The 23,202-nt window shown below is 42.0% G+C and overlaps 1 protein-coding gene and 1 pseudogene across 1 annotated transcript in view; both read left to right on the top strand.

Annotated features, from left to right (window-relative positions):
* Nucleotides 1-23,202, top strand: part of TANGO6 (transport and golgi organization 6 homolog) — a 169,842-nt gene that overhangs the window by 59,174 nt on the left and 87,466 nt on the right. The window contains exons 12-14 of the mRNA XM_060084730.1: nucleotides 1,574-1,708; nucleotides 10,275-10,790; nucleotides 13,151-13,208. Of these exons, the coding sequence (XP_059940713.1) occupies nucleotides 1,574-1,708; nucleotides 10,275-10,790; nucleotides 13,151-13,208 (709 nt within the window). The remainder of the gene's footprint in view (nucleotides 1-1,573; nucleotides 1,709-10,274; nucleotides 10,791-13,150; nucleotides 13,209-23,202) is intronic.
* On the top strand, nucleotides 7,605-8,013 carry LOC132480528 (non-histone chromosomal protein HMG-14-like; annotated as a pseudogene).

A 23,202-nucleotide genomic window follows, 5' to 3' on the forward strand; every position in this document is an offset into this window, starting at 1 on the left:
TCTCCTCAATATACATAAATTCTAGAATAGGCATCAGTCACATACCTATCCTTGTGGCTGGCAGCCCCATAAAAATCACAGGAAATGAATAGTAGGGGAGGAGCTGTTGTCCAAAGGGGTATAGTGGTTTAGTTGTTACAAGGTTTGGGGGAAAGGGTACTTCATAAATGACAATAACAGCTGGCTGTCAACACCAGTTAACAGCTCCCAGGTTTTTTATTTTACATACAAACTGAAAGTTTCTTAACAAAAACAAGATCATACTACTTGTTTAGCAATATTAAATAGATAGATAAGAGGAATTTAGAAAAAGTTAGAAGGCTAGATAGTGTTCTGTTCCAGCAATTTAACAGTATATTTGTGTGAAATAGAAGCTTCCTATAATCAAGGAGTGCTTTAGAAAACTCTTTGGAGGCAAAATAGGTGGCCCAAGATGGTAGATCCACCAGTTTCTCTGGGAAAAGCCAATGTCCTTAACTGCTAGTAATCAATAAATTCTTAGGCTAGAGAGGGTGGTGAAAATTGCCATAACCAGCATGGTTCATTACAGTAAGTGGAACTTTTAATAACCTTTCTAGTTTCCTGCCTTGCTCCAAAAGACAAGTGTTAACAAGCCATTCTCCTGACTTTAAGCCTGCAATAAAGATTCTAGCATAGTGTGTGATTTGCCCAGAGAGTTAAACATGCAAGCTTGCATGGTATTTAGAGGCTTATTATGACCTATCTCAGCCATCCCATTTTCAAAATGATTTTTCCCTTTTGAGCCATTAATCCTAAATGTGCATGTGAGTGTGTGCACGTGCACATGTGTGCGTGTGCATTTATGGGTATGTGTAGGCTGTCTTTTATTCAAATGTGTTTCTACTTAAGATGATTAATCCAAGCCCAGTTAAAATGATGCCGACCAAATTAATTCCATTTAAGGCTTAGTTGTTAGCCAAATGCTATGTAAAATCTTATATAGGAATAATCTTAATCCTTTAAAACTATTGGATACTTTAAAAAATGACTCTGGATCGTTTGTGTAGATTGTTTGAGGACACTGAATTCTAAATAAAATTAATGCCTCTTCCCCCTTTCTTTGCTTACTAGAACTAGACTGTCAAAACAGGGGGAAGGAATCATTGAAGAGGAATCCTTATTAGGAAAGCAGATCTAGGACACTCTAAGATGGTCAGAAAGTAACAAATGATTTTTCATTTTAATTTCCTGGCAAAATTCATGAAAAGTAAAGGAAGGTGGATTGGTGTATTAAAAGATGTGAGAAAGTATAAATGGGCTTTCTCATTTATTGACTGTATGGCCTTGAACAGATCGCCTCTTTAAGTCTAAGATTCTTCATCTGAAAATGAGGACAAGAGTACATCCTAAAGTTGATATGAGACCTAAGTGAGCTTGTGCATGTAAAACACTGAGCAGCACGCCTGCTACATGGTAGCAGTTGTTGTTGAAGCTTCTTGCTATTGTGATGTTGATGAGCGAAAAGATGAGGAGGTAGACGTAAGATGTAAAGAGAATTTTGAGATTTTTTTTCCTTACTCCTCGCTGATTCTCAGTTCCATCTCTGTGGTAGGTTGTGGACTTTGTAGCAGCAACCCTGCAGCGAGCATGTGCAAGCTTGGCTCACCAGGCAGAGAGCACTGTGGAATCACAGACACTGAGCATGTCCATGGGGCTGGTGGCTGTCATGCTGGGAGGAGCCATTCAGGTGAGTTGCAGACGTGAACCAAACTTGAAAGGAGGGAGGAGAGAAGAGAAAAATCTGTTGCTTCCCTTTCATACCCTTGTGAGAAATCAGAATGGATATTGCACACAGGAGAACCAGGGTAAACAAGTCAGGTTGTTAATAAGAATTCTCTCCAAAGTGGAGGACAAGAAAACTGTAACACTTCCACCTTGTTACCTGGGTAGACTTCCCCATCAGTAAGGTAGGGCCCTTTCTGACCTGGCACGAGCTGGATTTGGAAATACCTGGCACAGTGTTTTGCATCTGTGGTGAACGCTAGATTCTCTGGCCCTCACTGTAGTGGCTCTCCAAAGCTCAGCCCTTGTCCCTACTGCTGTAGTCAGGGGAGAACCTTTGTAACCTGCTGGTTGCTTAGGATTCCATGTTTTGAATAGTTCCATTTTAGCACAGGGTCCATTGTTCAACTCATATCATGTAGCATGTTAAAGCTTTGTTTCTAGTGCATGTATCTTTTATATAATTTATAATTTTTAAATTTATTCACTCAAAACATATTTATTGCCTACTTGTTATATGCCAGATACTGATCTAAGGTGCTGGGAATAGAGCAGTGGACAAATAGACATGGTCCCTACCCTCATGAAACTCAAAACCAGTGAGGGAGTCAGACATTAAATAACTATTTCAAAAAATATACTTAGAATTGAATGAAGTACCTCAAACGAGAAGTGGAGGGTACCAAGAGAACATAACATCTAACCTAGGCTGGGAAGGTTTCCACTGAGGATACATATATAAGTCTAAGCTAAGAGTTATTGCATAGGAGTTTGGGAGTGTGTACAGTGCAGATGGAGGAAACTCTCCCAATTAAAGAAACATCATGTACGAGGGCTAGGAAGCAGGAAAGAGCTTGGTATGCTTAAGACACTGATAGAAGGCCTGAGTAGCTGAGTTGTAGAGACCAGGGGTCAGAATAAGGTGGAAAGGTAGGCACATATGTGTGTGTGACATAGCACATTAGGTTAGAAGACTGCAAGAAAGCAGAATAGGTTTAGTGCAAGTATTATGAAATCTGACCTGAAGTCAAACTGGACATAACTCTTAGCAATGAGTAGGGAAACCCTCTGGGAATGGGTTTTTGAGTTTGAAGATTAATCTCTGATACTGATGCTTGGTATATTAGAATTTGACTCTCTCTAGCCTGTCCTTAAGAAGAAAAGAAATTTTATTGGGGCCTGTTGTTAATGTGAAACCCATTTCTTGGTAGATTTACTTAGCACTCCTAATTTTATATTTCCCATGTAGTTTGAAAAAAACATTGTTGGTTCAGTTGCTAGAGTCATAGTCCTGCTGTTAGAACTGTCAAGGATAAGTTCCCCAATAGAATAGTTTTTCTTAAGTTGTACTGTTATTGGATTTAGTTGAACTGATTGATTTGTGTTTTGTTTTTGTTTTTGTTTTGTTTTTGCGGTACGTGGGCCTCTCACTGCTGTGGCCTCTCCCATCGCGGAGCACAGGCTCCGGACGCACAGGCTCAGCAGCCATGGCTCACGGGCCCAGCCGCTCCACGGCACATGGGATCCTCCTGGACCGGGGCATGAACCCGTGTCCCCTGCATCGGCAGGCGGACTCTTAACCACTGCACCACCAGGGAAGCCCTGCTTTTCTTTTTTCTTATTTAACACTTAGAAATTCAAACCATATCCCAAATGGAAAATAGAACACAGAAATCTCCATTTCCTATTTGAGAAGCCCATTGTTTTGGGGCTGGCTATGTAAATTAGTCATATTCTAACAGAGACTCACCTGACTGATGCAAATGTACATCCTTTACCTGTCCCTGCCCTTCCATGAGCCATCCTGACTCACTGATTATATCTTGATTCCTCTGACTTTGCGCTTAAAGTGAACATAAACACGTCACTCCTATACTTTTGCCCTAGATCTATTAATTTTTTTTCCACTTGATTCAAGGATTTATAAGTGGCTTCTGTAGTAATGCTAGGTTTTCTGTCTTTGTATTAAAAAAAAAGTCACAATTCTGAATTATGTTTTCAGATGGTCATTGGCTAGGTTGTTGCTTCAGAGTCTAGAAGATTACATTGTATTCAATACCTATCCCTGATTAGGATTCATTGTTTTAACTAATGGAACAGGATCTAACAGAGTTTGAACGCTTCTTTCTTTCCTTTCTAATTTATGTAACTAAGATGATTATTAGAACATAGTGTCTAGGAAGAGGAGTTGATTTGGAGAAAGTGTAGGTTTAAGACTGCTAACTAGACAACCATATTTCCAAACTTATTTTCTAAATGTCAGGATTGGTTACCAGTAAAAGTATGATGTTGTTAACTTGCCTGTCCCCTCAGGAAGCAGTTTCTGCATGATGTTCCAGGGCCCATAGTGTCCTCTGAAGCACTGCTGCGTGGAACAGACCTGATTTTGTTGGGGCTGGGACTTTGAACACAAACCTTGAGATCTCATGCCACTTTTTCTGAGAGTGTCATAGAATGAACTCATTCAAGAACTATTTATCAAGTGTCTCTTTTCCCTCATGGAGTTTACCTTCTAGTGGTTGTGATTAATCTGATGAATTCTTAATTAAAAAAAGATTTATATTTCTATATCTTGTATCTTTATGTATGGCACATTATAAAACAGAGCATACTATGTGCTGACTTCAAACAAAAGTAAAAGTACCACTTGTAAAATAAATTCAATGACATTGTATATAAGGACCCAGACATATAAGCTGCTCAACTAAATATCTGAAGAAACATAGGTGATATACAGAAATGAGAACACAAAATAAATGTAAATGTTTTTCAGAATTAGGAATTTTTAGGTTAGCATTTTATTGCTGGAAGAGACTCTTGGATTCTTCCAAAATAGTGATTCTCACTGCAGCAGGGTAAGGCAGAATGAGGGTGTGTATACCCCCGCGGGGAAGCTTTGTAAAGTCTCACATGGGGCTTTTTCAGTGTACACATGCCCTCCTCTGGCTGTCACCCAAGTTCTCCTCTGCTTCCCTGCGAAGACACACTCTCTCCCACCACCCAGCTGGTCCAACACCCAGGTTGTTTTTGTTTTTGTTTTTGTTTTTGTTTTTGTTTTTGCGGTACGCGGGCCTCTCACTGCTGTGGCCTCTCCCGTTGCAGAGGCTCCGGATGCACAGGCCCAGCGGCCATGGCTCATGGGCCCAGCCGCTCTGCAGCATGTGGGATCCTCCCAGACCGGGGCACGAACCCGTGTCCCCTGCATCGGCAGGCAGACTCTCAACCACTGTGCTGCCAGGGAAGCCCCTGTTTGTTTGTTTTTTTAAATTTATTTATTTTTGGCTGCGTTGGGTCTTCATTGCTGCGCACAGGCTTTCTCTGGTTGCGGCGAGGGTGGGCTACTCTTTGTTGCAGTGCGCGGGCTTCTCATTGTGGTGGCTCCTCTTGTCGCGGAGCATGGGCTCTAGGTGCTCGGGCTTCAGTAGCTGTGGCACGCGGGCTCAGTAGCTGTGGCTCGCAGGCTTAGTTGCTCTGCAGCATGTGGGATCTTCCCAGACCAGGGCTCAAACCCATGTCCCCTGCATCAGCAGGCAGATTCTCAAGCACTGTGCCACCAGGCAGGCTCCTTATGCACTATGGGTTTTGACAAATGTATAGTGACAGGTATCCACCATTATAGTGCTGTACCTAATAGTTGCACTAACCCCAAAATCCTCTGCCTATTCATCCCTCCCTCCCCCTAACCTCTGGCAACCACTGATCTTTTCTAGTTGCGGCGAGCGGGGACTACTCTTCGTTGCAGTGTGTGGGCTTCTCATTGCAGGGGCTTCTCTTGTTGCAGAGCATGGGCTTAGGTGTGCAGGCTTCAGTAGTTGTGGCACGTGGGCTCAGTAGTTGTGGCTCACGGGCTCTAGAGTGCAGGCTCAGTAGTTGTGGCGCACAGGCTCAGTTGCTCTGTGGCATGTGGGATCTTCCCAGACCAGGGATCGAACCCATGTCCCCTGCATTGGCAGGTGGATTCTTAACCGCTGTGCCACCAGGGAAGTCCCAGGAATTCTTTGTGTATTTTAGATAATTGTCCATAATCAAACGTGTCTTTTGCAGATACTTTCTCCTAGTCTGTGGCTTGTCATCTCTTTCTCTTGACATTGTCTTTTGTGGAGCAGAAGTTTTTAATTTTAATGAAGTCCAGCTTATCAATTATTTCTTTCATGGATTTTTTCAGTATTTCACCTAAAAAAGCTATCACCATACCTGAGGTCATCTAAATTTTCTGTCTTATGTTTTCTTGCAGGAATTTTATAATCTTGCATTTTACATTTAGGTCTGTGATCCATTTTGAGTCAATTTTTTTTTGTTGTTGTTTTGTTTTTTTTTTTTGCTGTACGCGGGCCTCTCACTGTTGTGGCCTCTCCCGTTGCGGAGCACAGGCTCCGGACGCGCAGGCTCCGCGGCCATGGCTCATGGGCCCAGCCGCTCCGCGGCATGTGGGATCTTCCTGGACCGGGGCATGAACCCATGTCCCCTGCATCGGCAGGCGGACTCTCAACCACTGCGCCACCAGGGAAGCCCTTGAGTCAATTTTTGTGATAGTGTAAGGTCTGTGTCTAGATTCATTTTTTTTTGCATGTGAATGTCCAGTTGTTCCAGCACCATTTGCTGAAAAGTTGGTCTTTTCTCCATTGTATTGCCTTTGCTCCTTTGTCAAAGATCAGTTGACTGTCTGAGTTAGGAGTGACATCTGAGTTAAGAAAATAAATCTGGGTGCAACTTCCTGTTCTTGTCAGGTGGGCATTCCAGAATCCCAGTTCATCTCACAGACCCAAAATTGGGAAAGAGTTCAGCCTTATTTTGCAGATTTGAAAACTGAGGTTCAGAGGATGGAAATACCCTGTCAAGGTGCCACAGGGAGTTAGTGGAAGGATCAGGGAGTTGGAATCCAGGTCCCCTGGGGACCAGTCCGAAGCGTCCTTCTTTGCAGTTTTAGGCATTGCGTTTCATTGTTGCAAAGTTCTGCACAGTGCTCGGTGTCTACCCAAGCACTCAGTGCATCATAAGGCAATTTATAAGGAATTAATTTATAAGGCAATTATTAGAAGGCAAGAGGGTGCCAAGGGCCATCAACTTGAAAGCACTCATTTGGGCACAATATTTGCTGAGAGGAGAATAAAGCCTGCTATAAAGAATATTTCCTTGGATAATTAACTTTGTCCACCGGTTGCTCTAACAACCATCAACAGAAATGTCATCCTTGTCTGGGATCAGGAAAATTAGCTCTGTCGGAGAAAGAGCAGTGGAAAGAAAGTCAGGAGGTCATGCCCATTTCTGCCATTTCTCAGTTTCTGGAGCTAAACAGTTTCCCTTTCTGGGTTGCCTGTAAACGGTGAGATCAGACTAAATAACCTTTTTTTTTAAGGTTTTCTTTCTTTCTTTCTTTCTTTCTTTATTTGGTTGCACTGGGTCTTAGTTGCAGCAGGCAGGCTCCTTAGTTACAGGAGGTGGGCTCCTTAGTTGTGGCAGGTGGGCTCCTTAGTTGTGGCATGCAAACTCTTAGTTGCAGCATGCATGTGGGATCTAGTTCCCAGACCAGGGATGGAAACTGGGCCCCCTGCATTGAGAGCACAGAGTCTTAACCACTGCACCACGAGGGAAGTCCTGAGACTTCCCTCTAAATAATCTTTGAGATCCTTCAAAAAAAAAATTAGTTGACTATATTTGTGTAGGTCTATCTCTGGGCTCTCTATTCTGTGCCATTGGTCTATCTGTATCTTTTTAAGAAGAAATTGTAACAGAAATGAAAAAGAAGGGGCGGCGGGAGGAGAGGCAGCGGCCAGGCAGCCCAGCTTCGTGAAGGCTCTCAGGTGCACCGCAGCCCGCAGGCACCTGGCATGTACCTGGCATGCGCCCACCCCGCCGTCACGATGCCCAAGAGGAAGGTCAGCTCCACCGAGGGGGCAGCGAAGGAGGAGCCCAAGAGGAAATTGGCAAGGTTGTCAGCTAAACCGACTCCTGCAAAAGTGGAAATGAAGCCCAAAAAGGCGGCAGGAAAGGATAAATCTTCAAACAAAAAAGTGCAAACAAAAGGGAAAAGGGGAGCAAAGGCAAAAGAGGCTGAAGTGGCTAACCAAGAGACTAAAGAAGACTTACCTGCAGAAAATGAAGAAACTAAAAATGAGGAGAGCCCAGCTTCTGATGAAGCAGGAGAGAAAGAAGCTGTCTGATTAATATCAGACACCTGGTCCTGTCATTGGTCCCTGTCTCCCTTCTTGTACAATCCAGAGGAATATTTTTATCAACTATTTTGTAAATGCAAGTTTTTTAGTAGCTCTAGAAACATTTATAAAAAGGAGGGAATCCCACCTCATCCCATTTTTTAAGTGTAAATACTTTTCTTTAAGAGGTGAAATCATTTTCTGGTTGTTTATTTTTTGGTACAACCAGAAAATAGTGGGATATTGAATATGGGAGGCTTTGATTGTCTTGGGTGTCAGCTTAACATTCCACAGGTGGAGGGTAGCTTTTCTATCCTATAATACAAAGCATACTAAATGGCAGTTTGGAGTCAGTTGTGCATTTAATGTCTTAAACACTTTAAATTACTTCTCTTCCCATGTTGTTTTTGGTAGAATTGTTTCCTAAAGCAAACCATTCACCCCTTGATCTTGGCTTTCCTAGGCAGAATTTTGTTCACTCTGTAACATCTTTGGTTGTGGTAGTCCAGTTCTTCTAGTAACTGTTAATGTGCTGTGAATGATTGACAATTTGAGTATGTAGTGTATATGATATTAAATTGTGAATTAGTGCGACTTATGATGTAACAGCATATCAATATTTGAAGATATTGGTACTTGATATCCTGTGAAGGAAAATTTGCCTCCAAATTTTAAGCTGGAAAGTCACTGGAATAACTGTTCAGAAAAGAATCACAACTACATGATTGTTTAGATTTTTGGTACGTATGTTGAGAACTGTGTACAAATTGAAGTATCTGTGTACTGATCCTCAAAACAACCAATAAAATCTCAATTATGAAAGAAAAAAAGGAAATGAGGGCTTCCCTGGTGGCGCAGTGGTTAAGAATCTGCCTGCCAGTGCAGGGGACATGGGTTCCAGCCCTGGTCCGGGAAGATCCCACATGCCACGGAGCAACTAAGCCCGTGTACCACAACTACTTAGCCTGCGCTCTAGAGCCCATGAGCCACAACTTCTGAGCCCACGTGCCACAACTACTGAAGCCCTATCTTCTTTTTCATTTTCTATTTATTTGTTTGTTTGTTTACTTGTTTATTTATTTTTGGCTGTGTTGGGTCTTCGTTGCTGCCCATGGGCTTTCTCTAGTTGCAGAGAGCAGGGTCTACTCTTTGTTGCAGTACACGGGCTTCTCATGGCAGTAGCTTCTCTTGTTGCAGAGCACGGGCTCTAGGCATGTGGGCTTCAGTAGTTGTGGTGTGTGGGCTCAGCAGTTGTGGCTCGCGGGCCCTAGAGCGCAGGCTCATTAGTTGTGAAGCGTGGGCTTAGTTGCTCCGCGGCATGTGGGATCTTCCTGGACCAGGAATCGAACCCATGTCCCCTGCATTGGCAGGCAGATTCTTAACCACTGCGCCACCACGGAAGTCCCTCCCTGCCCCCATTTAAAATATAAATAATAATAGTAACGGGCTTCTCTGGTGGCGCAGTGGTTGAGAGTCCGCCTGCCGATGCAGGGGACACGGGTTCATGCCCCGGTCCGGGAAGATCCCACATGCCGCGGAATGGCTAGGCCCGTGAGCCATGGCCACTGAGCCTGCGCGTCCAGAGCCTGTGCTCCGCAACAGGAGAGGCTGCAACAGTGAGAGGCCCGTGTACCGCAAAATAAATAAATAAATAAATAAAAATAATAATAGTAACTATATCATAAGGCCATGAATATGTATGTGTATTTTTTGTTTATTGTATTTATTTTTAAAACATACACATAGCACTTACTGTGTATCAGGCACTAAGTACTTTGCTAATATGAACTCATCTTTTTATGGCAAAAGGAACATGAAATTTAAAAATACAGTAATACAATAAAAATCAAAATATAAAAGAATTTCACCATACGACTGGGTATTAAAATATGTTATGGTAAGAAGAGCTGTAAGAGACAAACAGTCTAAGATGTAAGTGGGTACAAAGGATGAAAACAGGCTATTCACAGAAGAAGAAATGCAGACAGTTAATAAATATGGAAGGATGCTTAACAGCACTGTTAGTCTGGTTAATGCAAATTAAAATAATAAGCAGCCATGTTTTGCCCATCAGATTGTAAAAATTAAGACTAATAATATGCGGGGGAGTGGGGAGGGAAAAAAAGAGTAATAATTTGCATTACGGATATATATATTTTTAACTTAGAAAAGTACCTGCACAAGGTAAGTATTCAATAAATGTTAGCTGTAATTATTCGACCATAGTATTAGAGTACCAGACTCAGGCTATATGCTGATTACACCAGGAACAAGGTTTCGTTCCTACCCCTTTTTCTCAGGATCTGTTGCCTTGTGCTTAGGTCATATTAACATCCGCTATGTTAATTTGGATTTGGCATTTTTCATTTCATTTTGTAGTTGAAGTCAAGTGAATTTGCCATTCTGAAGCAATTGCTGCCTCTGTTGGAGAAGGTCTCCAACACATACCCTGACCCTGTCATCCAAGAACTCGCCGTTGATCTCCGCATCACCATCTCTACCCACGGAGCCTTTTCCACTGAGGCTGTCAGTGTGGCTGCCCAGAGTACCCTGAACAAAAAGGATCCAGAAGGGAAAAGGGAAGAGCAGCAACAAACCAGTCATGAAAAATACAGCAATGTGTCTTATAACCACCTTGAACAACAGCGAAGCCATTGCACATCCAACCAAACAAGCCTGACACCTAATGCTCCACTCGTTCCTCAGGAAGTCCGTGAGCCCAGCATCACTACAAACCAGAAATCAGGAAGCATAACCACAGAACAGCTCCAGGAATCTCTTTTATCAGCTTATGATCCTCAAATTCCAACACGGGCTGCTGCCCTGAGAACTCTTTCTCGCTGGATAGAGCAGAGAGAACCAAAAGCCCTTGAGATGCAGGAGAAGCTTCTCAAGGTGAGTAGAACACCACACATGTGCATGCGCACGTGCGCGCGCACACACGCGCACACACACACACACCCCACACACCCCACACACCCCCCACCCCACTTTCCAGGAGCCTTGACTTGTATCAAGCACTGTCCTAGGCCACCCTTGGGGAAATTGTAATTGTTCTGTGGAGGCAAGACTCAGACACAGGAAAGACTTAGATACACATGAGACTCAATTGAACATGAGCAGAGTGTCAGAACTTTTACAGGCAAGAAACCCTGTAGACAGTCAGGAGAAGGAGAGAGTTGAAATCTGGAGGAAGTAGATCTTGACATGGCTTCACAAACTAGTAACGTTTGAGCCAATGAAAGAAGACCCGGAGCAAATTCTCAGAGCAAATTCCTTTTCTGGTAGATAAGGCCACTTTCAACACTGTGACCAGCCAAGATAAGCTACCTGTTTTTTCTGGGCCCCTTTCAGAGGGGCTTTGGACAGAACTGCGTCCCCTCCCCACTTTCCCTCCATCACAGTGAAAAGGCTGTTCTTTATATCGTGGATTTATGTGGGAGACTGTATGTGCTTAGTTGGGGATCTTTTCCCTTTTGTGGAAATTGTCCTGACCTCAGTATGGGTTAGAGGTTAAGAGCCAAGGGTCTAGAGACGACTGATCAAATCGCAGATCATTTTCTTGGACAAAGTCACTTAAACTTTCTGAGCCTCGATTTTTACATCTGAAAAGTGAGGATAATTGTAATGCATTTTATGTTGAAAGATTTAAAATAAAATAATTTGGGAACTCCCTGGCATCCAATGGTTAGGATGTGGCGCTTTCATTGCCAGGACCCGGGTTCAGTCTCTGATCAGGGAACTGAGATCCCGCAAGCTGCACCGCACAGCCTAAACAAATAAATATGTAAATAAAATAATCCATGTAAAGCATGAATTATAGTGGCAAGCACATAATGAGCACCCAATAAAGGTTTAGTAGTATCATTATTATATTATTACTATTATCTTTTCCATATACTCTAGCCATTAGACTAAGAATTATAATTCTGATTGAAAATATTTCTTTTTAGTCACTAAAGTATTAGAATCAGTAGTGTAATGATAACTTCTGTTTATTGAGCCAGGCCCTATGCCTTTCAGACATTATCTCTAATCCTGGCAACGACCAAAATATTAACATTATCCTCATTTTATAGATGAGAAAACTGAGGCACAGAAATGTGCCAAGGATTTGCTGTCATTGAAATGTTGCTGAAAACCTCAAATTATATATCTCCTTTGAGTAATCATTAAAAATATGCCTTCACACACCTATTTAGATAGTTAATGCTATGAACAGCTTTGGAGTTTTCTTTAGCTAACTTAACTTTCATCTGCTATACATAATTGGTCATCAAGTCCTGTCAATTCTTTTTTCAAGAAGTCTTTCAAATGTATCCGTTCCTCTTCATTCCCATGGCTACTACCCTGGATTAAGCTTCTCTTACTCCATACATGATTTCCACCCCTTCCAACCTGGCCATCTTCCCAACTTAACTAATCTTGGGCTCTCCCTAACATGCCACAGATGTGGAGACCAGCAGTATCAAGTTGATATCAAGAATTGCTGTTCCTGTAAAGGACACATCACTATATATGGAAAGACACACACCCCTCTTCTAGATACCAAGCAGGAGGGACATGGGCATATGGCCACTGTCTTCCTCTGGCCCTTGTGTTAGGGCCTAATCCTAACATGTCAACTGTCATATCTTCTAGATAAGCAGTACCCACTGTGGTTGACGTACCCTGGTGGGTTCCTAAATTATGAGATGTGTTGAGAGTAATTTGTCACTGATGTCAGTTGAAGTGCTGAAATTTGCAAAAGATTTTAAAAACTAGAACAGATTCAAGGTTATCCCAATTATATCTCCATCTTGCACTTGCATTTCCATACACTTTCTGAGTGCAAGAGAAAAGGATCAAATTATAGCAGGTGTGCCATTAATTCGACATAACCCCAAACCTGGCCTCTGTGTGTCAGGGCCTGTAGTCTGTCATGTCATATCTAAGAATAGGCTATCTGCTGTGGGCTATAGTGGAAAAACTGTTGAGGATTGTTCTTCCAGAATTTGGCTTCCATGCCTATTCTTGGTGTATACTCAACAACTTCAAGAAGTATCTCCCCTATAATCGCTACCCTCTTTTAGCTATTATAATAATGGGACTTCAAACGTATATACTGTTTTCCCTACAAGATTCTAAAGTCAGACTGATATCTCGCTACAACAAAGAGGAAGAAAAGCATTTATTTTTTTGAGGCTGCTCTGAGGGTCTCTTAAATCTTGCTTGCTGTTTGTGAATCATATCACTGCTGTGTTCTGTGGTTCCAGATATTCTTGGAGAACTTGGAGCATGAAGACACCTTTATATATCTGTCTGCCATTCAGGGTAAGTTAGTCCTGGTTAAAGGACTTTGAGTTTGTGGACCAAAGATTATATCACGTATGTTTGCACAAAACCTCTAAATTCCTAGAGCCACAGACTGTTGGACATTTTGTCCCTCTTCCCGTCTCCTAGCTAGGACTTGATTTCAGTCATGATAATAATATTCCTGGAGAGTTCCTAAAGGGGTCCTACAGAGTTTCAGTATCTCATAATGATAAGGAAGCCTTTATTTATGCTTACTTACCATTCTATAGATTAAATCCCATTTCCTCTAATTCAAGGAGGTAAAGAATGGCTCACACATGAGCTCTCATTATGTTGGCCTTTTAGGAACCTGACTGCTGTCACTGTGCACCTTTGTCCTGTCTTTTTTTTTTAATTTATTTTTGGCTGTGTTGGGTCTTCATTGCTGCGCATGGGCCCTCTCTAGTTGAAGTGAGTAGGGGCCACTCTTCATTGCAATGCGCGGGCCTCTCATTGTGGTGGCCTCTCCCGTTGGGAGCACGGGCTCTAGGCGTGAGGGCTCAGTAGTTGTGGCACACGGGCCCAGCTGCTCCATGACATGTGGGATCTTCCCGGACCAGGGCTTGAACCCGTGTCCCCTGCATTGGCAGGCACACTCCTAACCTCTGTGCCACCAGGGAAGCCCTGCTCTGTCTTTAAGCTAAAAGAATCTCAGAATATAAAATATTTCATCATCAAAACATTTTTTGCAATAATTTTATTTCTCTTGTGATTCTTTGTTGTTCTCATCTCCATTAATTTGTGGATTTCAAATCTAGAGAGAGGCCTCATGAAAAGGGGTAAGAAGCAGACATGGTGAGAAGGCAGAATTAACTCACAGTTTCTCTTGACTCCATCAGTGTGGTATAGTCCTCAGGGGCTGGGGGCTGGAGATGGATCACCAGGATGCACCACCCCTTCCCCTGCTTCTCAGCTGTATGAACTTTGGCAAATTACTTAATCCCTCTGGGCTTCAATTTCTTACCTGTAAAAAGGGAGCTAAGTAGGAAGGTAAAATGGTACAGCTGCTTCAGAAAACAATCTGGCAGTTCCTTGAAAAGATAAATGTAGAGTTGTCACTTGACCCAGCAATTCTAAGTATTCACCCTTGAGAAATGAAAACATATGTCCACACAAAAACTTGTACATGAATGTTCATAATAGCCAAAAGGTGGAAACAGTCCAAATGTCCACCATTTGATGAATGGATAGACAAAATGTGGTATATACTTACAGTGGAATATTATTCAGCCAAAAATAATAATGAAGTACTGAGACATGTTACAGCATGGATTAACCTTGAAAACATTATAGGTGAAAGAAGCCAGTCACAAAAAAAACCACATATTGTATGGTTCCTTTATATGAAATGTCCAGAATAGGTAAATTTATGGAGACAGAAAGTAGATTAGTAGTTGTCTAGGGCTAGGGAGAAAGGGGAAAGGTTTGGGAGGTGATAGCTGAAGGGTACAGGGTTTCCTTATGGGGTGATGAAAACATTCTAAAATTGATTGTGGTGATGTTTGTACAGCTCTGTTAGTATGCTAGGAACTATTGAATTGTATATTTTAAATTGGTGAATTTTATGGTATGTGAATTGTATCTCAGTAAAGCTATCACCAAAAAAATAATAAAATAAAATTAAATGAGGATAAGCTGGGCATTGACATATATACACTACCAGATGTAAAACAGATAGCTAGTGGGAAGCTGCTGCATAGCACAGGGAGATCAGCTCGGTGCTTTGTGACCACCTAGAAGGGTGGGATAGGGAGGGTGGGAAGGAGACACAAGAGGGAGGAGATATGGGGACATATGTATATGTATAGCTGATTCACTTTGTTATACAGCAGAAACTAACACAGCAATGTAAAGCAATTATACTCCAATAAAGATGTTTAAAAAAAATTTAATGAGGAGGAGAGGGATGAAACTGTCAGAGATTAAGGAGATTAAATATAATATGGTAAATAGGATCCTGGAACAGAAAAAGGACACTAGGGAAAAACTAAGAGACTCTGAGTAAATTATGGACTTTAGTTGATAATGAAATGTCAGTATTAGTTCATTAATTGTGATAATGTATCATGCTAATGTAAAACTTAATAATAGGGGCAACTGGGTATGCAGTATATGGGAACCCTCTGTGCATCTTCTCAATAAATCCATAAATCTAAAACTATTCTATCATTAAAAGTTTATAAAGGGGGCTAACATTAAATGAGTTAATATCTTGAAAGTGCTTAATGCATATTAAGTGTTCGATATGTTAGCTATTATGATTTTAATGTTATCATCATCATCATATCACTACTATTTCTATTGTTAGATTGCTAGGTAATAATGTGGTGATATGTGTAACTTCTCAGAGCTAAAGCTTGAGTAGGTCGATTCTGTCAGGTAGTTCCTGCTACATGATAGATTACTGCAACACCCAGTATTTATTTATTTATTATCATGTATTATCACTCATTTATTATCATTCATGAATCTGTAGACAAATGGGGTTCAGCTGACCTGGTCTGGGCTGGGCAGCCCTGCCGCTCCCTGCAGGTCGGTGGGCTGCAGTAACTCTGCTGCACCTGTTCTGGATCGTCCCGGGTCCAGGGCCTCCCAGGGCGCATTCGTGTGGTGATGGCAGAAGTATATGAGAACGAGAATAAACTCGAGAGGCCTCTTCAGGCCTAAGCTTGGAACTGACACCCTGTCACTTCTGCCTCATTCTGATGGCTAAAGCAAGTCATGTAGCCCAACCCAAAAGTCAAGGGATGCAGAAATATACTCTGTCCCTTTAGTGGGACAAACTGCCAAGTCACGGAGCAAAGGACATGGATGCAGGGAGGGGTGAAGAATTGAAGCCAGTAATGCAGTCCTTCAGGCAAGGTTCTCTGTGAGCACAAAGGCATGTGCAGCTCCTTACTGGCTACTTATTTCTTGGTGTAGTTTGGGTATCCTCTATGCAGACCTGGAAGTTGAAACTTAAGAGAGAGTTCAGAGAGGAAAGTGTACAGCAATGAAGGCCTGAGCCTTGGAATTCATTCTTTACTCAACAAACATTTATTGTGCACCTACTATATAGTACAAAACACTTTCACAGTGAGTTTCATGACTTAGTTAAAAACAAGAAAACATTCTTCAAAGGAGACAAAATAGGGCTTCCCTGGTGGCGCAGTGGTTGAGAGTCCACCTGCCGATGCAGGGGACACGGGTTCATGCCCTGGTCCGGGAAGATCCCACATGCCGTGGAGCGGCTGGGCCCGTGAGCCGTGGCCGCTGAGCCTGCACATCCGGAGCCTGTGCTCTGCAACGGGAGAGGCCACAACAGTGAGGCCCACGTATGGCAAAAAAAAGAAAAAAAAAAAAAAGGAGACAAAATAACCAGTCACAGAGATAAAAGAACAGCTAGGCAGGGCAGAAGAGTGGAGCATGTCCAGAGAGAAAGTAATTACAGGCAGCTGAGAGGTCACAGAGACCAAAAACTGAGATAAGCCTGAGGGCTCGATGGGGCTCAGGAAGCCACATGACAATGAATGGCATTTATGGAAATCAAATAAATCAATGAGGCCAGAACCTAAAATGCCGATAATTAATAAGTCAGAAAACAAGTCATCCTGTACTTTTTCCAGGAAACTGTAATACTGTCAAGGAGATGTTTCTCATTGAATTTTTTTTTTTTTTTTTTGCACAAGATTTTCAGGAAGCAGTGGTGTGTCATTCTCACACAGCAACATTGCTGTTTGGAATAAACCTCTTAGCTGATTAACCCACTGAGCTCATTAGCCTCTAGGGTCTGCTATAAAAATCACAACTGTTGGGGCTTCCCTGGTGGCGCAGTGGTTGAGCGTCCGCCTGCCAGTGCCGGACACATGGGTTCGAGCCGCGGTCTGGGGGGGATCCCACATGCCGCGGAGCAGCTGGCCCCGTGAGCCACAATTACTGAGCCTGCGCGTCTGGAGCCTGTGCTCCGAAACAGGAGAGGCCGCGATAGTGAGAGGCCCGCCCACCGCGATGAGGAGTGGCCCCCGCTTGCCACAACTAGAGAAAGCCCTCTCGCAGAAACGAAGACCCAACGCAGCCATAAATTAAAAAAAAAAAAAAAAAATCACAACTGTTGGTTCTGTGTTTGTTTTTACTACTTTTAATTGGTGGGCTAATCAGTTAGTAGCTAATTTGGGGATGAAGAACATGGGAGGTAGAGGTCTAATTTCTGTTCTCTGCACGCCATGGCAGACAAGTTTGAATTAATTGATGTTTTTGGTGTTTGTAACATGCACTTAAAGGCCAAGGCCTTAGGTGAATTTCCTATTAAGAAAGGAAAGAGCTGAATTTTCCCACCTGCATTGCCGATTTCATTTGCCCAGGCCTAAAACTCCAGAGCCAAGCCATTCTGGATGCCCAGTCAGACAGTCAGACAAGACCAGCCCATGTGTAAATGTCCTGTAGTACAAGGGGGCTTGGCTGTGGTTTGAGTAGCATTAGTTTTGGGGAGTATGAGTAAGTGTGTGTATAAAGTCTTACTCTTCTAGGCTGACTGAATGTTTCCATGTAAAAGTTACAAGGTATCCTTTGCTTGCTTTATTTGTTATTTTGGATCTCTTTTGTAGTTTCTCACCAACTTTGTTTGCAGTCAAGGCACAGAGCAGAGGGGAATTAAATAAGCTCATTCATTCAACAGATATTTATTGATGCCTGATACAGGAATGTCTGATGTACGTATTATCTGTACATCACAACAATCTGAGAACTAAGTTCCCTATGAGTTAAAATTTAATTTTATGAAATACAGCATCTCTTTTTAGTCCTACTGAGAAAGTGATGGTTGATTTAGTTCTCATAGCAGCTGCTCCCAGACACTCAAGGCAGCTTCTTCGGGCAGAGAATTTTATACAAGTTGCTGAGTTCCAGTTACAATCCAGAGTTTATAAATAGAACACTTAATCTTAGACTGTGTCCTTTAAGTGTCTCTCCTTTTTAGACTTCTTATATACTCTTTTTCTCATTGTTTTATCATCATCATTATATAAGTTAATACATTCTTATTGTTTTAAAAACATTTAAATGGCAAGAAAGTGTGTAAGATAAAAAGTGGCAGTCTTTCTCTTCTCCAAAATAGGATTTAAAATATGTCCTTAAGAGTCCCATAATGGGGACTTCCCTGATGGCGCAGTGGTTAAGAATCCACCTGCCAGTGCAGGGGACATGGGTTTGAGCCCTGGTCCGGGAAGATCCCATATGCTTTAGAGCAGCTAAGCCTGTGCACCACAACTGCTGAGCCTGCTTTCTAGAGCCCACGAGTCACAACTATTGAGCCCGCATGCCCCAACTACTGAAGCCCCTGTGCTCTAGAACCCGTGCTCCGCAAAAAGAGAAGCAACCACAATGAGAAACCCGCACAACTAAGAGTAGCCCCTGCTCGCCACAACTAGAGAAAGCCCATGTGCAGCAATGAAGACCCAACGCAGCCAAAAATAAATAAATAAATTAATTAATTTAAAAAAAAAAGAGTCCCATAGGACTTGAGGATATGGGGAGGGGGAAGGGTAAGCTGTGACAAAGTGAGAGAGTGGCATGGACATATATACACAACCAAACGTAAAATAGATAACTAGTGGGAAGCAGCCTCATAGCATGGAGATCAGCTCGGTAGTTTGTGACCACCTAGAGGGGTGGGATCGGGAGGGTGGGAGGGAGGGAGACGCAAGAGGGAAGAGATATGGGAACATATGTATATGTATAACTGATTCACTTTGTTATAAAGCAGAAACTAACACACCATTGTAAAGCAATTATACTCCAATAAAGATGTTAAAAAAAAAAAAAGAGTCCCATAATGTATATTTGATGTTTGGGGCATTTTCCACATTTCAGTCTTAAAATAGATGTTCAGTAATGAATGTGATAAATAAATACATGATCTTCAAATAAGATATTATAGCCAAGTTATTTATCTTAGTGTGCATCTGCTTGTGTGTCCTCGCAGTCACTTTTAATTATTTAAAGAACATTTTGAAAGCAACACCAGTGATAGATGCATTTCAGGGATCCAAGTGATCCCCATCGGTGTCAAAAGAATCTTTGGACGAAACTACTAGGCTCGTGGAAAAAAGGAAAGAAACCCTAGGCTCTGAGCCAAGCATGGGAGGGGAAAGTATGCCAGTGTGTGTAGTGAAGAGAATCTAGACATCTTGACATGCTTGAACAAATTGCACTAACTCTTCTACCCTTTTCCCTTCCCAGAAGAGTTTTCATTTCTGGCAAAAGAGCCAAGGGGAGGGAAGGCAAAAGGCCTGGAAGGGAGGAAAGTAGATACAAGGTGAAATTGTTTTTACAGAGTTTCAAACTGAGCAGGGTTACAAGTCTTAACTTGTCAGAGACTGAACTCCCTATCCATTCTCAGATTTCTACTTCAAATAAACGAAGTTGGGCAACCATTAACTGAAAATAATTTTATCCCTTGAAGGACCATCTAATTGGATCGGGCATTGAAATTTGGAATGTAGTCCTGTGAAGTTTATCATCTCCATTTATGTCCTTGAAATGGGAAGATTTCTTTTATGTCCAGACCTTGTATCACCTAATTAACAAATGGGCATTTAACGAATGTCTCTCATATATGCTAGTTCAGTAAATTCTTGGAGTAGTTCTGGGAAATAGACATTATCCCCATTTTTTAAACTTCTTATTTGAGATTTAATTTACACATATGAAATTCACCCATTTAGAATGTGCAATTCAGTGGTTTCTGGTATATTTAGAGATTTGTGCAACCATCACCACTATCTAATTTTAGAACTTTTCATCATCTCAAAAAGAAGCCCTATATCCATTATCAGTCAGTTCCCATTCCTCACTCCCCCTTGCCCCTGGGAACCACTAATCTACTTTTTGTCTCTATGGATTTGCCTATTCTGGACTTTTCATAATATAGAATGTGTGGACTTTTTTGTCTGGTTCTTTTCACTTAGCATAACATTTGTGAGGTTCATCCATGTTGTAGCATGTATCAGGACCTCATTCCTTTTCATGGCTGAATAATATTCCATTGTACTATTGATTAACCACATTTTGTTTATCCATTCATCAGTTGATGGACATTTGAGTTGTTTTTACTTTTAAGCTGTTATGAGGAACACTGTAATGAGTATTGGTGTACAAGTTTTTGTGTGGACATACGTTTTGATTGCTCCTGGGTATACATGAGGGAATGGAATTACTGGGTTATATCGTAATTCTATGTTTAACCCTTTGAGGAACTGTCAAACTGTTTTCCAAAGTGGCTGCACCATTTTACTTTCCCACGAGCAATGTATGAGAGTTTCAATTTCTCTACATCCTGACCAATACTTGTTATTGTAGAAGATCCTTTTATTATAGCCATATTAGTAAGTGTGAAGTGGTATCTCATAGTGATTTTGATTTGCACTTCTCTAATGACTGATGAGGCTGAGCATCTTTTCATGAGTTTATTTTGCATTTCTGTATCTTCTTTGGAAAGATGTCTATTCAGATTCTTTGCCCATTTTTTTCCTTTGCCCATTTTTAAATTGGATTATTTGTCTTTCTATTATTTAGTTGTAAGAATTCATATATTCTGGAAACATGTACTTTATCAAGTATACGGATTGGAGATATTTTCTGCCATTCAGTGGGTTGTCTTTTCTCTTACTAATGGTGTCATTTGAAGCACTAAACTTCTTACTTTCTTTTTCTTTTTTTAAAAAATTTATTATTTATTTGTCTGTGCCTGGTCTTAGTTGCGTCATGAGGGATCTTTAGTTGTGGCATGCAGGCTCTCAGTTGTGGCTGCATGCGGGATCCAGCTCCCTGACCAGGGATAGAACCCAGGCCCCTGCCATTGGGAGCTTGGAGTCCCACCCACTGGACCACCAAGGGAGTCCCGTAAACTTCTTACTTTTGATGAAGTCCAGCTTATCAGTTTCCTCTCTTACTACTTTCACTTTTGGTGTCATTTCTAAGAAATCATTGCCTAACCCAAGATAATGGAGATTTACTTCTGTGTTTTTTTTAAAGAGGTTTATTGTTTTGGCTCTTAACGTTTAAGTCTATGATCCATTTTGAGTTAATTTTTAGGTGTGATGAGAGATATCCTCTTTTTATAGCTAAAAATTCTGAGACTTACATAGGTTAAGTCCACTTTCCAAGATTACATAGCAAGTAATTTGAACCTTGTTGTTGACCTTCAAATCTTGTCCCCTCCTCTCCAATACACTTGGTTACTCTAGAACTTTTCAAATAATGATAGAATTTGCTCCTCTTGTTGTGCTTTTAAAGATAGAAAACATATTATGATTATGATTATCAATATTTATTAAAAGTGAATAATGCTTAATCATCTATAAAGCTTTGATTCTATAAACAATCTTGAAATATAATAAAAGCAGATATAATTTTTTTATAAATGAAGAATTGACTTGCCTACAGTCATAAAAGTTGGGAGAGTGGTGGAGCTGGGACCAGACCCATATCTCAGGGATTCCCAGTCCATTGTACCTTATCTTAACTACAGCTCAAGTGAAATATATTATGCCTCTTCCCTTTCTCCAAGTCAGAGATTGTATTTTAAAGCTCAAAATACTTGTGTTTTACATGAGCTCTTTTTTTTTTTCTTTTTTTGCGGTACATGGGCCTCTCCCTGCTGTGGCCTCTCCTGTTGCGGAGCACAGGCCCTGGACACGCAGGCCAAGCGGCCATGGCTCACGGGCCCAGCCGCTCCGCGGCATGCGGGACCCTCCCAGACCGGGGCACGAACCCGTGTCCCCTGCATCGGCAGGCGGACTCTCAACCACTGCGCCACCAGGGAAGCCCCCTCTTTTTTTAAAAAATAAATTTATTTTATTTATTTTTATTTTTGGCTGTGTTGGGTCTTTGTTGCTGCGCACAGACCTTCTCTAGCTGAGGCAAGCAGGGGCCACTCTTTGTTGCAGTGCGTGGGCCTCTCATTGTGGTGGCTTCTCTTGTTGCGGAGCACGGGCTCTAGGTGCGTGGGCCTCAGCAGTTGTGGCACACAGGCTCAATAGCTGTGGCTTGTGGGCTCTAGAGCTCAGGCTCAGCAGCTGTGGTACACAGGCCTAGTTGCTCCACAGCATGTGGGATCTTCTCGGACCAGGGCTTGAACACGTGTTGCCTGCATTGGCAGACGGACTCTCAACCACTGCACCACCAGGGAAGCTCCTGAGCTCATTTTTGAAATATCTGTCCACTGGTTTCCTCTATCAGTTGAAGATTGATACACTCAGATTTACATCAGAATATTTGGCAATTTAGTACTTTTACCTGCAAGTAAAAGATAACTGACTACTTCAGGTTTAGTTATTTTCACTTTCTAAGATTTCCCGGGATAATTGCCATATACAAGAAATGGAAATAAGTATTATAGAAGTAACCACTTATTATTGTGTGCCAGTCATAGTAATTCTACAAGTTAGGAATTTTTATTCCTAAAAATGACAGATGAGGGAACTGAGGCTCAAAGAGGTTAAGGAACTGGCCCAAAGTGACACAAATACCAAGTGTCAAATACCATGATTTGAATCTTAAGTCTATCCAGCTCTGAAGACTATGCTCTTGCCACAGGGAAAAATAATTAATCCTAAAATAGTTGTTCCTGTTTCCAAGGCACAGGGCTGAGTTTTCAGATGGTCTGAGGTATAGGAGAGCCAGGCCTGTCTATGAGAAATGGTTTCACTACAAAGGAACTCTTCCTATAGCTTAATAATATGCTGATCTCATTTGCTTGATTTGTGTGTGGTTTTACTCATTTAGCAAATGAGCACAGTATTTTTTTTTTTTTTGCAGTACACGGGCCTCTCACTGCTGTGGCCTCTCCCGCCACGGAGCACAGGCTCCGGACGCGCAGGCCCAGCGGCCATGGCTCATGGGCCTAGCCGCTCCGTGGCACGCGGTATCCTCCCAGACCGGGGCACGAACCTGCGTCCCCTGCATTGGCAGGTGAACTCTCAGACAGTATTATTTT

Source organism: Mesoplodon densirostris, chromosome 19, assembly GCF_025265405.1.
Source record: "Mesoplodon densirostris isolate mMesDen1 chromosome 19, mMesDen1 primary haplotype, whole genome shotgun sequence".
In the NCBI taxonomy this organism is placed as follows: Eukaryota; Metazoa; Chordata; class Mammalia; order Artiodactyla; family Ziphiidae; genus Mesoplodon; species Mesoplodon densirostris.